The sequence below is a fragment of the Leptosomus discolor genome, chromosome 8 (genome assembly GCF_034619465.1).
Source record: "Leptosomus discolor isolate bLepDis1 chromosome 8, bLepDis1.hap2, whole genome shotgun sequence".
Lineage (NCBI taxonomy): Eukaryota > Metazoa > Chordata > Aves > Leptosomiformes > Leptosomidae > Leptosomus > Leptosomus discolor.
In genome coordinates this window covers 42,171,370-42,189,597 of record NC_141398.1, presented here as the reverse complement: position 1 = coordinate 42,189,597, position 18,228 = coordinate 42,171,370, and the positions used below count along the sequence as shown (strand labels likewise).

General features: G+C 37.1%; 1 protein-coding gene across 2 annotated transcripts in view; it reads left to right on the top strand.

The window, feature by feature from the left end:
• Positions 1 to 18,228, top strand: part of NFATC3 (nuclear factor of activated T cells 3) — a 72,394-nt gene that overhangs the window by 36,725 nt on the left and 17,441 nt on the right. For both annotated transcript variants that reach the window (XM_086469606.1, XM_086469607.1), the window contains exons 4-9: positions 6,104 to 6,303; positions 7,469 to 7,641; positions 8,378 to 8,518; positions 9,834 to 9,889; positions 10,514 to 10,640; positions 12,518 to 13,570. In XM_086469606.1, the coding sequence (XP_086325732.1) occupies positions 6,104 to 6,303; positions 7,469 to 7,641; positions 8,378 to 8,518; positions 9,834 to 9,889; positions 10,514 to 10,640; positions 12,518 to 13,570 (1,750 nt within the window). The remainder of the gene's footprint in view (positions 1 to 6,103; positions 6,304 to 7,468; positions 7,642 to 8,377; positions 8,519 to 9,833; positions 9,890 to 10,513; positions 10,641 to 12,517; positions 13,571 to 18,228) is intronic.

Below are 18,228 nucleotides of genomic sequence, written 5' to 3'. Positions count from 1 at the left end.
GTGGTGTATCAGTATTCTCTTACAGAGAAGGGTTTCTAGAGGTCAGTAGTGACAGTGTACAATAACTGGTTGTCTACAGCACACTTGTTTGCTACTTCTGTTTTTTAAAGTAAAATTAGCAAGTTTTTTATTTTTTGTAGTATGCAACGCTAGAGTAAATAAAGTAAATGCTGGAAGGTATACTTGAAAATATACCTAATGCTTAACCAATAGTTTAAGTTGTTGTCTGTCTTTCTGTACGTGACCCAGGACTGAATCTTGGCAGGCTGATACTGTAGCAGTTTATTGTAATGCATTTTCATCGTGGTGATTCTGTAGCACTTACCAGTAGGTTGTAAAATCCTTTGTTAATTTAAATACCTATGGTCTGTATAAAGACACTATGTTCTTATTCATACATATTGTGTATTCTTTACTAAGGTGAAGTGAAGGTACAGATACTATGGCTTCATTAGGTAGTTGAACAGAACATCTGTTCTTTCAAGTTAATTATGTAGCTATTTTCATTTAAGAACAATTAGCAGGGTTTTTTTATACTGACTGAAATGTTTGGGCTGTTCAACATACAGAATGACACGTAGACCAGATGAAGTAATAAGAAAAGTGTCACCCCTTTGTCACTGAAACTAAGAACAATCAACATTTTTTTAAATGAGAACAAAACTGTATTTAAAAGGAATGCATTTTAAATTCCCAAATATGTAATTTTTCCTGATTTGAAGTTGATTTGGAGTAGTAAGTCTCCTTCATTATTCACAAGATGGGTATTGCATCAGTAATGGCAATTCAGGCTCCAAATATCATCTTTCTTTTGCGGGAGAGCTGACACGATTCCTAGGAGATGGAAGGTAGTTCAGATTCTGTGATAATTGTCTCCAGGGGTGACCAAGTGTGGTGGGTAGGAAGTTCTGCTGTGGTTACTATGTAGAGGTTTTCTGTAGGGACAGATGTCCAAGGCTTACTGTCATGTAATGGACTTCAGAACACTTTCATACTCTTCAGCAAACTGCTGAATGCACCTGCAGTTAAATAAGGTAGGAGTACTTTCAGGTGAATTACCAAAGCAATCCGGCATTGTTGTCTGTTCTCAGGAATGGCATGACACGGGTCGTCTGTAATTATGTGGCGCTAGGCACAGCGGGCTGGTTTCACTGAAGGCTTTGAATGATTATGTAATAGAAATTACATGGGATGTGCAGGCATCCTCTCCATGAACTGTCGGATCATTTCTGCCTACCCCTTGGCTCATGGGCCCCCCCCAGACTCTTCTCTTTGATTACAGACACTGTAAATTTTCAGTTTTCCTCTTGCAGAATCCATGTCATGCCTAGAGATGTCAGCTCACTTCTTAGACAAGATTTAAGGGGAAAATGCTAATTCTAAATCATAAATTTGTGTAATAAAGGTTGGGTTTTTTGTCGGTTGTTTGGGGTTGTTTTTATCGATGTGTTGGTTTTGACAATCTCTCCAGCTGCTTCAGAGTTTTAGCTGGTGCATAAGGCTGTCTCATTAGCATCCATAGCCTATTAAGCTTACTGTCTTTTTTGCAGTAAATGTGGAAACACAAGGACGCTGTGCAGCCTCCTCATTGCTTGCTTAAGAGTGTGTTATGGTCCCTTTTTATGTGCGCCTGTTACTGTGATCAGGCCCTGAACTACACTTTGTAATATGAGAGACAGGGGTTAGTCTTCTCTTCCCTGCCCTGCCCCCAGCTTACTTAATTGCCACACTTTCTTGCACACATTGGTTATATTTATGGCTTTACAATGTTCTTCTTTTATGCTGTTCTCTTTTTTTTATTTTATTTTAAACCTTGAATAAATGCAATAAAGCATCTGTAATGCAAAGTGTAAATTTATGCAGTCTCTACTACCTTGCCATTCTGTTACTATTCTGCCTAACCATACATATACACATTCCAGTACTCTTAACAGGACTTCATTGCAGATCCTTTACAGCAATTTATTTGAGGCAAAGCTATCAGATGTAAGCATCTGATTGACATCATCTGGGGTGGAGCTTGTGGGCTTGCGTGTTTGTTTTGAGGCTGGTTTACATTAGCATGGCTTTTAAGTAGGTACAAAATTTTCAGTGATTTGTCCTGATGGTATTACAGACCATTTTTGATTATGAGATGCCTTATTTGTATGGTTCTTTATTGTAACATGCATAGGTTTCCTCTAAATTACTATAAAACTGTATTCTGTTGCATTATAATATTTTTCCTTGTAATTCCCTTGGGACATTGGATTTCTTGTTTGTTTTCATTTCATTTAATATATAAACCAGAAGAAAAGTGACTGAAGGTGGTACTACTGTGTGGGGTCTTGTTGTGGGATATTTATTATTTCTTCTGAAGCTGTAGTACCATAGTTTCACATTTCTACTTTGGTATAGCTAATGTACTGTAGAGATGTGAGACAGCTGACAAACAAGCACGCAGACTTGTATCACAAGAGCATCATATGGAAAATGCGCTTGATGACCTATTGATATACAAGCTGGTGGTGGAGTGGGCATTTTTTGTCAGACTTTCCCACTGCTTTCCACTCCCACAATGTGCTTTGCAGAAACCAGGCCTTACACATCTTCCATAACAGCATATCTGGGCGAGCATAGAGGGTGAACTTTGCTCAAGAGTAATGGAAGCAAAACTAGGGTTAGACACGGCTTTGAGCCATTCAAAGGTAGTAATAGAGCCTCCTAGGCAATACCACTGCATCTGCTGGCACGGGGTATATTTTGCTTCACTAAATTAAGCTCCTGCCCTGTGTACGCTTCTGTAGAGGACAATTTCTCCCCTGACTGTAGACAGACCAGCTTAGTTTTATCTCTCTTTCTCCCGTCCTCCCTCTTATATCACTAGTATCTCTAGAACTGTTGTGTACATCTCCATTGTTAAGGAAGGGGAAGATAGCTTTAATTGGAAATTTAGCTTTGTCACAGTGACCCCATTTGGAAGCTATTCAAATTTTTGAATAGATCTGGCTTGTAATTTATGTAATTCCCAGTATTAGAGTGAACGCATTTAATGAATGTCACGTTTAGGCTGTATTCCATTGTGTTAAGATTTAATTTTAACTCTGAGGAAAATGGATGGTGGAGTCACAATGTTGAGAACTTGGGATAAGATGGCTGCTGTAAATGCTAAACTAATACCTGTCCTTAAATTTTCTTTAGACTCTAAAATAATTCAGACTCAGAAAATATGAAAATATTAATTTGGTATTGGGGAAAAAAAATCTTTTGGAAAGATGTTGGAGTCCTTCATCGAGTATAAAAAGGAACTTAGTGTGGTTTTGTATTTAATGGATGTAAGAGTCCCTGTGCTCCACTATCAACATGACAATAACTAAGAGTAAGGTGTGTGGTCCAGTTGTATTCCTGTAGTTTACAGGTGACTTCCAACAGATAAAGGGAAAGAAACCTGTCAGTACACTGATGGTCACAGGAGGTTCTTTGTCTCCACTGTAACATTTGCGAATGCTTGAATATCACATTTATTTACATGGGCAGCAACTCTGTCTCCACTCAATGGACGAGGGTTTTTTTAATTGGTTTGGTTTCTTATTTGGTTGGTTGGGGTTTTTTGCTGGATTTAGCTCTTTGTAATGAGAACTCCAGAGAGAATGAAAAGATTTTTATATATTTCACAGAACAAAAAGCCTGCGAATAATAGACATACATATATAAATGCAAATAAATGAGATCACCTAAGAAATTAGTTTGAAATATGTCAATTATAGGACAGGACACTGTATTGGATAGAAGCTGCCATGACTTATAATTGTGGCAGATATTCTTCCTTCATTATAATGAGTCTGAAGTGGTAAGGATTGTTAAACCCATGAGGAGATGTGACTTTGTAATTTAACACTAAGTTGATTTGTTCTGCTTGCCTGTGCACACATGAATTCTCGATGGTAGCTGGAGTCAAGTGGGGAGACAGATGAGAATCCATTGAGTTTGAGGACAGGAACCAGTGTGCTTTAGCAGAAGCTCATTTGTAGCCTATGTACGATGCAGTACAAAGGTAGCCTACGTCTTCTGGTAAAAGTTGAACTGGACTGGCGTCTTAGAGGCATGACACCTGGGAGATGTTGTACATGTCTCAAGAAAGGTACAAGGAGACTTGAGGACAACAGAATTCTGTGTCTACAACCATAAAAAGAAGCCCAGTTTCCTTACTGCAGTAATCATCTAGAGATTTCCCAGCCCAGAGAAGTAGTAATAGAACCAGTAAATCTGAACTGTTTCCTTTCTTGCCTCTCCATTCAGTTAAAAAAAAAAAAAAAAAAAAGGCGAGAGGGCATTTTCTGAGAGCAAGCTCATAGTGATTGTAACAAATAACGTATTGGATCTATTGAGCTTTTGTGTCAGCTGCTCAGGGTGTGTGTGTGTTGTTGCTCAGTAACAGTTATCCTGTAGCTTAGCCATAGATTTTTATCTGCAGTATGTCTCAAACTATTTTAGATTGTGTGTGTGCTGGGCAGGAAGAGGTGAAGAACACGCCTCAGTGGTTGTTTTGTGTTTGAGTAAGCTCAGTTTTATTTGTCTGAGGTGGTCTAGATTTTGGCTGTTCTGCTTCTCGATCATGTTAAAAGGCATTAGGCAAATGGGAAGAATGCTAACTAAAATACGACCGCGCTGTTGTATCTAGATGGATTAATTAATGTATTACATCTTGGACGGAAGCATTCGTGTAAGGCTGAAAGCTTTGAAAATGGCTCTTTAAAATTCCAGACTTCTGTTGGAACAAAATTTCTGTTCTTGATTGAGAAAGGTCTTACAAAAGTGACAGGACTGCTGGGTGCAGCCACAGCTGTGATTCAAGTATAGAAAACAGGCATTGATTGGGTGTACATAAAACTTGCTGCCAGTAGTAGTGCATCAAGATACAAGGAAGCTACAGTGGTGCTCCCTGGTTTCTGGGTGTGAGTGTGCTGCTGACTACTGGCATTAATTACTCTTGTAAGTAAGTAGGTTAAATTGACGTGGTTTTGTTTGGTTTTTTAAGTCTTAGTTCTGTAAAAAGCTTGGATAATATTGTTGTGTGACCAAATAACTCTCCCTAGAGACAGAAATATTGACATGACAAAACTGCATTTAAAGAATGACTGTCTGGGTCTCCCTCCAGTTTGAACATAAGTTGATGAAATGTAAATTTGCTGCATTGCTTTTTAGAAATTATATAACTTGCACTGTACATCAGTCTGCCAATTGCAGGAAAGTGAAGTAGGCTTCATGGATTTATAAGACATATTTTCTAGGCTTCAGATTTAAAATTGCAGTGGCTAAAGGAAGGCTTCATGTTACTGTTTGTTAAATTTGTTTCCTTAAGTCTTCTGGATAATACATTACCAACGTACTATCGCAAAACTAACTTTCTTTCAGAGTTCATTTAATGCTTTTTTTCTGATGTTTCAGTGCGGTTTATGCCTAGAATTACTACTGTTAGCTCAAGCAACTGGTGGTTTTATGACAACTAAGTGCATTAGTGGTTAGTCTCATATTTAAGAAAACAAAAGATGCATGAATTAACATTTATCAAGTTTTGGTTCTTAAAACATCTTCTTTTCCAAAAATAAACCATACTTGATTTTCTCACTATGAAATAAATATTCTTCGTCCTAACACAAGAGGTTTTGTGAATGGAAATTCAAGTTTAATAAAACTCACTATTGCATTCCATAGTAGAAAAACTAAACTCTAAAATATTTTTAGTATTTCTAGAAACTAGGTGTATCTTAGTAAAATTGATAATTTGACTGTGATTAAAAATATCAGAAATGCAGCTATGACATAGCATAGCTTTGATGTAGAAATTGTGTAGATAAAACAACTCTTTTCTCTTTGAGGGATTCAAAAGTAATAAAGATATTTTGATATGCATGTGTTCTGGTATATGTTGTTGCTGATACTCGTATTGGGGGACAGATACCTGTACTCGGTTTTCTGAGTTCCAAAGAGATTGAAGAAGTTTGTAATTAAGTACTACTCTTTGACTCTTCAGACTTTGTACTAGTTGTGTATTTACATTGTGCAGACACAAATGCAGTACATGTCTACTAATACGTTAATATTACATCTACTTTTTCATCAGCTCCTGGGCTACAGCGAAAAGCCAGTAAACCTACAAATGTTCATTGGAACAGCAGATGATCGCTACTTAAGACCTCATGCGTTCTACCAGGTGCACCGAATCACTGGAAAAACAGTTGCAACAGCTAGTCAAGAAATAATAATTGCCAGCACAAAAGTTTTGGAAATCCCACTTCTTCCTGAAAATAATATGTCAGCCAGGTACATCGCAGCTGTTGTTAAATTAGCTGTTTAGCTGCTATGTGTCTTTTTTTTTTTCATTTGTGCAAAGGTGAAAGAAAACTCTTGTAGATGAGCATATTTTCCACAAATATGGCTCATCATCAAGATAGACACATCTCTCTATACATGCTAATATTTAGGTAGTCAGAAGTAAAGGCGTAGAGAGAGACAGGGAAGCTCATAAGATTGACAGGGAGAGAGATGAGTGCTTCTGGGATTATACTTCCCCATACAATCCATACATATATGTGACTCTGGATTTGTGGAATTGCATGTGGGTTACTGGCAGGTAGATTTTGTTTGATTTTATAAGACTTTTTTCTATAAAAATACAGTCATACAGTGCAGTTGCTTGTTTCCTGACTGAATGTGGAGATTTAGTTCCTGGTATCTTGGTAGGCGTTTTCCTTGTTTTGATTTTTTTTTATTAAGCATTTGAGTTATTCTGACTTTTCAGGTCTTGCCAGATGGAATGTAATAGTTTAATGGTTAGTTACAGGAACAATTAAGCTGCTCTGTTCTAGCTGGAGGGCTAGTGAACAAAGTAAAGCACAATTATTTGTTTATGTAGCACATTTATTTCTTATGTAGATTTCTGAAGTCAGCTTAGACTTTCCTGGTTGCAGACTTCATGGTAGTTCCATTGAATGCTATGAACCCACAGTGATGTGCCAAGATAACGCTCCTCACAAGCTTAGGTATATGCGTTACTTGATTAAAGTAAGCATGGCTCATGGGAGTAATGGATAACTACGTGGAAGGGTAGCTGGGACTTCATGGCTACACTTTTGTCATTCTCTAGTCCTTCCTAAGGCAGAAATAAATGTGTCTTCTGCTCCTTGTAAATGTTTACTGTGTTAAATAACATACTTCAAAGGTGAAACAATGTGCAATAACACATAATCTTTTAAAGGTTCAAAAAAGCAGCAGCTAGACATTTACAAGACCAAATGTTTCAGAGTACTTGCTGCCATTCTTGACACTAACAGATTTTTAATCTCAGACATTTAAAATAGCGTAACATGGAGAGAAAATAGAATGCTCTTCATTCTTTAATAAAAGAAAGGCTTACAAAGTGTACTTTGGCAATAGTTTGATTAATTTTCTTCCATTTCTTTTCTGATCCATCCTCACCTATCTCCAGTATTGATTGTGCTGGTATTTTGAAACTTCGCAATTCAGATATAGAGCTCCGTAAAGGAGAGACAGATATTGGAAGAAAGAATACCAGAGTGCGACTTGTGTTTCGTGTTCACATCCCACAACCTAGTGGAAAAGTCTTATCTCTGCAGACTGCTTCCATACCTGTTGAATGCTGTAAGATTGCTTTAACTGTACATAATTTCTACTCATGTTTTCTGCGTGTGTCAGGAGTATTGTCACTCTGACAACATTTATTGTCAGAATTATATATAACAAGTGTGCGTAACAAGCTAAATTACGAAAAATTAATGTATCTCTATTTAAAGATGGTACTTACCAAGTGGCAGCATGAAGGTCTGGAGGAAAAACAATGTTTTAGGCTTTAAGCTTTATACCGCAGTCAGACAGCTAGCAGCTTCAGTACCTCCTGTATATCAGCAGAGGCAGCTGATATATCTCAGTGAAAATAAATATTCATGTTAGGAAGAACTAACACCATTTCAGTTACAAGAGCCTATACCATTACTTGGCTTTATACAGTGTAATGTAATGAACACCTCTAGAGTTCAGTTGTTCAATGCTGGCACTAAGGAATCAAAAAATGACCTTAAGCTGAATTCATTTTGTCTATAAAATACTAAAGTAATTTTTAAACCAATTTTCCTAAGCTAAAATTTTCATTTGCTGTAACAGTAGACTGGTGGGATTCATGGCTTCTTGGTGTTTCTTTTCTATAATTATATAATTTCAACATAGTTTTAAAAACAAAGCTAAAGCATACACAAATATGATTTATATATGTAAATAGATGGTCATTTTAGTTTCACCCCAATTCTTTATTAGGATTATAAAAGAAATCTCACTATGATTAAAATTGTGAATAATAATTTTTTGTTTGTTTGTTTTAAAGCTCAGCGATCTGCTCAAGAACTTCCTCAGATTGAGAAATACAGCATCAATAGTTGCTCTGTAAATGGAGGCCATGAAATGGTGGTAACAGGTTCAAATTTTCTTCCAGAATCCAAAATTATATTTTTTGAAAAAGGACAAGGTAAATACTTTTTTTTTTCCCTCTGGAAAACAAAACCAAACACACTACCTGAGCTTGCTTTTAGGAAGTAAGGATGTTTTAAAAATGAAGGAAAAAAAAAAAAAAGTCATAAGCAGTAATCTGAAACTTCAGTTTGGTCACTGATCTATATGCTGGTTGGCATACTGATGAATATTTCTGAAACATCTTTCTTTACAGAAGTAAAAAATGGTTTGCAAGTTTTCTTTGGTTTTGTTTTGTATTATACACAGGTGCACATGCACACACACACCCCCGGGGTACATGCATACATATTACTCAAAGATGTTCAGGTACTCAGGATTCCTTCCTGGTTCTGTAGCTCTCCTGGATATACACCTGATCTTAGTTTTTCTTGCTTAGTCTAAAATGCATGAAAAATAGTTGAAAATTTAGGACTAGCTGTCTTAAAACATAGAGTTCCTTTTCTTCCCTGATTGTCCCTTTAATGTAGAGAGCATAAAATTTGAACAACTTAAGTTATCATTGCTGTGACTTGAATACCTGGTTTGAAATATGAAAGTAAAAGAGTTGGGTAGTTTTTTACTAGCAAATGCAACATAAGAGTGTGAGGGTGTGTTATGTTTTGACACACAACTTGACGCGCAACTTGAAAGCTTGTTAAAGAAGTACTGCTGCTAGGTACTAGGTTCTCTGCTAACCTGTACAAACCTCAATAGCAGAGTGCTGAGTGTTAGATTAAGGGTAATGGGTTATGGTAGGTCAGAGCAGAGAGAGGTTCACCAAGGTGGTTTACTTCCCTCACAACACAGATAGCTTGCCTGGTATTTGAACTATGGGATCTTTTGGTTCAGGGGAAGGTGTGTGTTTTAAATGCATAACCTGTGGGTACGTGCATGAAGATATGGCATATGTTATCTCTTACGTGGTGACTTAACCTATAAGTCATCAGCACGTTCGAATAATCAGAAGTGTTAAGTAGTAGTTTAACTACCTTTCAAAAATATTTTTAGAAAAATGGGGGAAAAAACTCATTCTGTATACTTAGAGTACACACTGCCTTCTTTGGAATTAGATCTAACTGTATGTAATCAGCATGTTCTGTTAAAATGCAGCATCGTGCACAACATTCATTATGTTTGTAGTGTTGGAACTCCTAAAGCATCTCTATATGTCACGCTTTGTTTGCAGTATATCATGTGTCAGTTGAATGGCCTCTTCATGACTGAAAACAAATGCAGTTTTATATTATGTATTTAAGTATTTTTAAGATTAAGTATTTAAGTGTTTTTAAAAATGCTTTTTGCTTGAATTATTTGTAAATTTCTCTCAACAGATGGACGACCTCAGTGGGAGGTAGAAGGGAAAATAATTAGGGAAAAGTGTCAAGGGGTGAGAAAAAATTTTTCTTACTTTAGAAAGCTTCTGTTTTAAAATGAGAACTAGGCATCTTCACTGTTCTGAAAGTTTAGTAAAGTAAGGAGATCAGTGGCTGATTCAGACAGACAGCTGGAGACTTCTAAATTGGCTTAATACTATAAAGTAGCCATTAAGATGATGCTTTGAAGGAACTGGAAATAGTATGCTTGTGAAAGCAATGAAAAAAATAAATAGAAAATGGCAAAAAGAAAACTGAAGTTAGTTTTGCTAAGATGACAAATAATTTCCAGTGCATTAAAATTTTCCTTAAAAGCTTAATGATCCAAAATGCAATTCTTTGACTGCTAGAATATTTTTATGCTCTGGCAAATAAACAAAGCATCCTTTAGATGATGTGTTTATTTAATTAAAAGCATTACCTTCAGAATACTATTGTTTAAAAGAAGAAAAAGTCTCCAAGTAAAAGTTTGCTTACAGTACTGTTTTACTATGTAATATACATAAACTTGAAGTTCAACAATTTCATAATAATATCAGTTTGCTTTAGTTTTGCCATAAGTGTTTTAATTTTTCTGTAATTAAGAGCAGTTTCACTTGCATTTGATCTGTGAAACTCTTGTTTCAACTTTCATATAGGTAAACATCATACTTGAAGTTCCTCCATACCATAACAAAACCATTACAGCTGCAGTTCAGGTGCAGTTTTATCTCTGCAATGGCAAGAGGAAAAAAAGCCAGTCTCAACGTTTTACTTATACACCAGGTATTAAATAAAAAATTAAAAGTTTGTGTTGTCTTTTTTTTTAAAGCAAACATTTGAAAGTAATTCAGACAGTCTTGTACCTTTGACATGTAGGTAAGACTTGCTTTGAGTTGTTTATAAAACAACTTACTTAAGCTTGTCTAATTAAAAAGCTGAAATTTAGACTAGTAAGCTATGGTGCTATAATTACAGCCAGGTATTTCCTTCGTTACACTTTTTACAGAATAATTTGCATTCTACTTTTTTTTGAAAATGATGGTGAAAAAAGCTAAATATTCCATTATTTAGAATAGCTTCTATAAAAAGCTATTCTAAATAACCCTGTTGATGACATAGAAGATAGTGAGATCATAGACAAACAGGTTTTACGCATCCCCCCCTCAAATGTCAAAAAACCCCCGGGGTTTAGATACAAGGCAGATAAAAAAAAAATCTCCCCTCCCCTCCAGATGCATTGCAGCATGTTGAGAGAAAAGAGTTTGTAACTTAGACAGAAGCGAAAACTGTACAACCTAACTACCCGTAGTTAAAACATCTTAATCCCTTCCATTTGGTATGAGGAAGCGGTTAATAGTGGATACTATGCCTACTCCTTTGCCTGCCACTTAATTTCATTTCTTTTAAGAAATTCATACCCATCTAGACTAGTCACAAGTGCCATCACAAGGTACCAGTGACGGCACTAGACCCTTCAGCACTGTTCGGAGGACTTGACGTCGGGTATCTGAAGGAGTCTTTAAAGTCCAATATGGATATTAATATTAACTTTAAAGCTAACACATATGCTGACAAAGCCAACTACCATTAGTTTACACTATTTAAAATAAGTTTTGCTTACTTGTGCTCTAAAATTATCTACCTCATACCTTCATGTGCAATTAAGCAATGTTACCTCGTACACTAAGTATATAGTAATTGTGTTATCAGATTTATGTGGTGTCTTTCAGCCGTTCTTAAGAATATCAGCTCTGAAGATAGTTACAAGACACATCTTAAACTATATTTTTTGTTTGGGAAATCCAAATTTTAAATTATTTAAATGGTGAAGTACTGACACTGCTTAAATAAGAAGCAACTTTAATTATAACTGCAGCTGTTATTGCACAAATGTTTTAAAATCCATTTTATCTATAAATATATATAACGGTTTCTTTAACAGTGTATTGTATAAAGTAGGAATTGAGTATTTAAAAGCAGTAGCATTTTTCTACTATTTGTACTTAAAATAAATCAGTATATTTTCCTTAGCCCATCACTAGCTTAAAAAAAAAAAAATCCTGTAGCCAAAAGTGTGTCAATTTGTAACTCCCTGTATTATAAGAACACTTGTTGCCATCACTGAAATCGGGGGATGTGCTGAAAGAGCTCCTGTAATTAAAACAACATGCACTACTCAAACGAGTTTAACTGTGTCACAGTTCAGCTGTCATCTTGCTCAGAGGCTAAGGAAAGCTTGAAGCCAGCTAAAATCTTCATTCTCCTTTTCCAAGTGCCAGATACTAAACTCTCGTCTGCCTAGTTTCAGTGGAGCCCAGCAGCATCCCCCACCCTGCACCTCTGAGCTGTATCCTTTAGATGTACTGGACTTTGTCTGGGGTTGCAAATGCCTTCAAAACATAGATTGCACAGGAGGTTATTTTAGAAGGAAAGATAACTTTTTGAATAAATGCTAGGAGAGTTCTTCTGGCTTTTAAGGGCTAATATAGCAGGCATAAGGTGAAGAGAAAAAAAAAAAAAACAACACACAGCAGAGCAAAATAAGGGAAATTAGAGCAAGGACATTACCAACACTGTTGTGGCTGTTAAACAGCAGTTGGCATGCATTTATCCCAGGATACAAATGGGTTGAAATTGTAATAGTATTTTCCTTTTTCTAGTTATAATGAAGCAAGAGCACAGAGATGAGGTGGATTTGTCTGCTGTTCCATCTTTGGCCCTGCCTCACACAAGCAATGTCCAGGGCCTGCATTCTATCCGAACTCAATTGCCTTCACCAGAGCAAGGGCATCCACATGACAATTTACTGTCTACTTCACCCAGGAGCCTTGTGTGTCCAGTTCAACCGCCATACCCAGCAATGGTCACTTCAGCAGTATCCCACCTGCCACATATGCAAGGTAGAAACCTCAGTCCAAGTGAAGAGTGTCATGTTTTGCCTCCTGCTGTGGTTCAGTCTTTTCAGGTAACATCAGCACCTCCTGTGAGGCCTTCTTACCAGCCTCTGCAGTCCAACGATGTATACAATGGACAGTCTGGTCTTCCTATGAACTCTGCCTCCAGCCAAGGATTTGATGCTATTTCATTTCAGCAAGACACAGCTGTACCTCATTTGATAAATCTTAGCTGCCAAGCTCTACCACCAATGCAGTTTCATTCTTCAAATCCAGGTTCTGTGTCAACATCAAGTACAGCAGGGCACCCGCTAGCACACCCCGCTCATTCAGGACAGTCATCTTCTCACCTGCCGTCAATGGGATACCACTGCCCAAGCGCTGGGCAGGGCTCCATCCCTTCTGCAATGAGTCGGTCCCTTGGGCAGTCTTCTCCCCAGCTGCAGCAAGTCCCATACCATTCTACGAATCAAGCATCTGCTTCATCCTCATCCCCAACAGCTTCCCACCCTTTGGTCCATTCACCCCTGTCTGGACCTTCTTCACCCCAGCTACAACCTATGCCTTATCAATCTCCTAGCTCAGGACCTGCCTCATCTCCCCCACCAACCACTGTAACTCACTCGGGACAGCATTCCCCTCAAGCACATAGTCCAGCATTGCGAGGTCTTAATGCAGCACCATCCCTAGTACACCATACCGTATGCGATTCATCTCCATTTTCACCAGATGGGGCAGCTATTAACATTAAACCAGAACCTGAAGAGAGAGAATTGAATTTTCAAACAATAGGACTACAAGACATCACACTAGATGATGGTAAGTGGATATAGTATTTTAATGCTGGGATATAATCTACAGTAGACTACAAAGCAGGTGTGGGAGGGTTGTTTTGTCTTGTTTAGACCACACTCCTTTTCACAGAAGTAAATCTGTATCATCAAAATTGAGTCTGTTTTTGAGTGCGAAGCAACAACTTATTTAAAACTAATGGTATCAGCTGTAAATTTGTAGTTACACAGTTCAAGTACTTTAATTCCTTGTAGGTAAGGTGTCAATGTGTAGGAGTTAATCCTCAAGCCCTCTTTTATGACAAAAACAAAGTCTATGGGCAAATTAGACTAATTTGAAGCCTTTTCTGATTGTCTTGTTGGCATGTTTCAATGAAAGTCATAATACTGTATCCAAGTTGCATAAATGTAGTTTAGAGCCTTGTTTCTTGGAGTTGTCCCAGTTTGGAAGGGCAGGCTAGTTTTTTTTGAAAATATATCACATGTGTTTTGGCACTGTCTCTGTAGATACGCTGTCATCATTCAGCACCTGTGCTCACAGTAGCTGTTCGCTTTCTCCTTACCGCTATGGCTACCTTTTTCAGAAATCCACTCGTTTAACATAAAGAGAACAAGGACATTCTAGAGCTAAAGGCCAGCTATAAAGTTCTCCACTTTAAATACTTTAAGACAGTGTTAATTTACAAAACTTGTCTAACCAAGCGAAAAAAAAAGAAGATATCAGATCCCAAATGTCAGACGACTAGAGGCATAGATGCAAAGCAACTTAACATGTCATGTTAGTAAGACTAGAAGAACTGAAGGCCTGGCCATAAAAGGTGTGTACAAGGTGTTTGATATGGATGATGGGAATCTTACTACTATCCCTCTTCTACAGTAGCCTTAACTGTTGTTTTTTGGGTTTTTTAATCATCCCCAGTAATTATTTAATTGCATCAGTGGTAAAGACTTAGGTGTAGACCATCTGTTAAACAGCCTTGTCAGCCCCACTTCCTTGCATAAATGGGGCTTTGCTATCGTTACCTCCAGTCCGTACTAAGAAATGCCTTTAAAGACACAGAATACTAGGAAGAAAATGAGAGAAACTGAAAATATAGTTGGGCTTTCAGTTAAATGGCCACCTTAAATAAAACTTTCTTTTTAGAAACACTGTTTCTTAATCAACTTTATTTAGAAAGGAAGGAAGAGACTGATTCTATCAAGGACTCGCTGAGGGGAGAAATGCAACAACAACAAAAAATAGCATTTTCTACTTCTGTACTAGAGGAGTGAGAGAATCTAATGTTTCAAGAAATATCATGTTAGAACCTACCTTTTTCTTATCCTTCTTCCCTCCACACCCACAAAAAGATGTAGAAATAAACAAAATACAACTGTAGTTAAACTTTTTACAATATAAGCAGGAGCATTTAGCATTTATGAGCATCTTGGTAGTTTGTTTATACTTGTTCAGAAGTGAAAATGAATACACAGTAAAAAGAAAGCATTTTTTCCCTCATATCACAAGTATTAGTAGCTTTTAGAAACTATTCCCATTGCTTAATGCAGTGAAATTACCTAGTTGTTTCTGTGCTGACAAAGACGTTGAATCACAGGAAAAGCTGCGAGAGCCACACTTGCACGTGTGTAGCGTGACCCCTTGCTAGTATCTTAGAGAGGGATAATCAATATACATACGAGTCAAATGGCTACAGCTTGAATAATGTCCTTTCTTAAATAACGCTTGCTATAGAAGTTTAAAGAAGGTCTGATAACTGGCAGTTAGATTGTACTCTTCCTTCATTGGACATGGTTTTAAATGCTAGCCTAGCACTTGGCAGCAACAACACAGTTGCAAGCACAGAGATTACCTTCATTTCAGTTTCATGTTACCGCCAGTCAATGATTGCTTGGGGGGCTGGGTTTGGGTTGTTTTTTCATTTCCAATCTGCAAATACAAATCAGATGTCTAGCCTGAAACCTGCTGTTCCAAAAATCTTGAAGGGCATAGTGACAAGAAACAAGCTGCTTGGTTCTCCAAGATAAGTAAATACTTCCTCTGCTTAATCAGCTTTAAATAAAAAAACATGTTTAGACAGGAACCCATTTTTTATAATGTATCTAACATTACTGTCGTTTAAAAAGTAACTTCAAAATTTTCTTTTGTGTGTAGCTGAATTTTAGTTTCAGTACAAATAGAGCTAGACATAAATAGCAAATCAGTTATTCTGCATTAATGTTATAACAATTAATGAAAAAATCCAAACATAATGGCATACATAAATGAATGCTGATAGGAGTATGTTCTCCCAGCTAAGATACCAAACCTGAAAGCTATATTTAGTTGGAAAATAGGGTTTTAAGGGTTACCAATTAAGGCAAAAAACCCTCAAAATAAAGCACTAAGGCCAAGCCAATTGAAATTTGTATAAATCATGTCTGGATTACTGACCTTAAATATTTAAGTCAGTAGTCTTAAAGTAAACAAAAAAACTCAAAAACCTCTGACAGCATAAATAATCTTTTAAGTAACATGCACTGTTTCAAAATAAGCATAGCAGATATTTTCTTTGCCAAGAATATAAAATATTTTAAGACATTTTAACAAAATTTAAAGGTAGTCTGGAAGTGCTACCTCATGACAAAATCAGTCCTGGAATTACTAAAATGTTCAGCTTGACAGAATAGGATTTAAAATTCTTTAAAAACAAAACAAACAAAACCCCCACCACCCCACCTACAAAGTGGTAATCTGGATAGCAGCCTTTAAGCTAGACTCCTAAAAGTAAATCTTACTGCCTTCTTCAGCCAACATTCAGGCTTTTCTTAAACACACCAAAAAAACCCAAATCCATTACTCAATACAAAACTACAAAGCTGCTTTCATCCATCTTGGCTCAAGCCAAGAGCATCTGGATTAGTCTTGATCCAGTATCTCCTGGAAGGTGTAATACATTGGGATTCACCACTCAGCTTCTCTGCAAAGCCGAATGTGCTTGCCAATGACCAGAATGGACCATCTGATTAAGTTTTGTTGGATTCCTTTGCCCTTTACCAGTCAGAGCAAGCTGGGCTCTGTTCAAACTATGAGGGAAAAGAATTACATAATTTAAAGGCAGATCCTTTACCTGGGTGTCTGCATAAATTACTTTTTTTTTTGCCCCTTTTTTTTTCCTACTGAATGTTGTGTGGGTCTCTCTTCCTGTTTTTCAACAGGATCTGATTGATGTCTTGAGGCTTTTCTAATCCCCGCCTTGGATTTGCTCTTTTGTTTGGCTTCCCCTCTTCCCATCCTTGCTTCCTACAGGAAGCACTTTCTAATTCACCTGAAGAAACAAGGGATCAAAACACATGAGGGGATCTAGATATGAAATTCAAATGATATTACAGAAAACAATTGAAACAACACAATTTAAAAGTAACTTGTACTTTATGCTACTAAAAAGGTGTTCTGAAAAAAGTGATTTTCTGCTTAGTTCTTTACAATAGTCAGTCTGCACAAGCTGGTAAATTTTTGGACTGGAATTAGGTAAAAGCAGCTTCTTGCTCTTTGTCCCCTCTGCTTTTCCATCCACCCCCCCTGGTATGTTGGGCCTTTTTTCCCCTCAATATCTTTCAGCAAGTCTGCCCTCTGCCCCCCTCCCCAGGCTAACATTTCCCAGTACAGACAGTGGAATATTTAAGGCTGCAAATACGTGTAAACAAGGCAGCCAAAATGACAAGAAACAGGGAGTTGGTCATTTCTGTCCTTTCCGGTATCCATCATCCATACTGTGCTCTGTTGCATACCCATCTAATAAAGGTCCTATTTCTTCCCCATTTGAAAAAAACAAACAAACAAACAAAACCAAAAACAAACAAAAAAAACCCACCACCAAACCCCTCGTCAGTGTTACACTCAGCCTAGTTATATGACGAGGCCTGGTTAACTTTTTTCCTCTACTCTGTTTTTAAAAAGTGCTCCTAGTGTAGTGGTTTACCTGTCCCACTGTCAAGTTTTAGATTTAAATCTGTTCTAATACTGTTGATCTAAAATTTAATCTCTTGTGGTTTGCAGTTTAGGAGTGAGTTTACCTTGAATTTCATGGCTTTCTACAGCGATGGGATTTCTAACATGTACAGCTGTATTTAACCATTTTTAAGGTATTATGATTGGCTGTATTCAGCAAATCAGGATGACCTTCTACTAATCCTCTTACATTTTGTTACTCACTGCATCTCCATTACATACAGATGGAGATTAGAAAATCCAGTATGTGGACTTACTATAAATCATAACTAGAAATCCTCTAACTGTTCTTGGTACATAAAGCAGTAAGTTTGCTTTGACAGACACATTCCATGTAGGATTCCAAGCCATTTGCATGTAGGATTCCAAGCCATTTGCGTTCATTCATTTTAATAGTTCCATTTGTGTTCATTCATTTTAATAGTTTTCTGATACTTCTCCAGTTGATAAATTCTGCTGCTGGGAAGATCAGAGATTATTCTGATCTTTTCTACAAGATTTGTACATCTCTACAGGTGGATTTTTACTGTAGCTTTCAGCTAAGGTTCTGGAGAATCACAGTAGTAACTAATAGGGAACTACTGGAGAATGACTATACTTTGTATTTCTCTATATTCTGAAGACTTATGCATTAACAAGTCATTCTTAATTGAGGCAACATCCCACCAAACAGGGCATTGAAGGTCTACAGAAACACG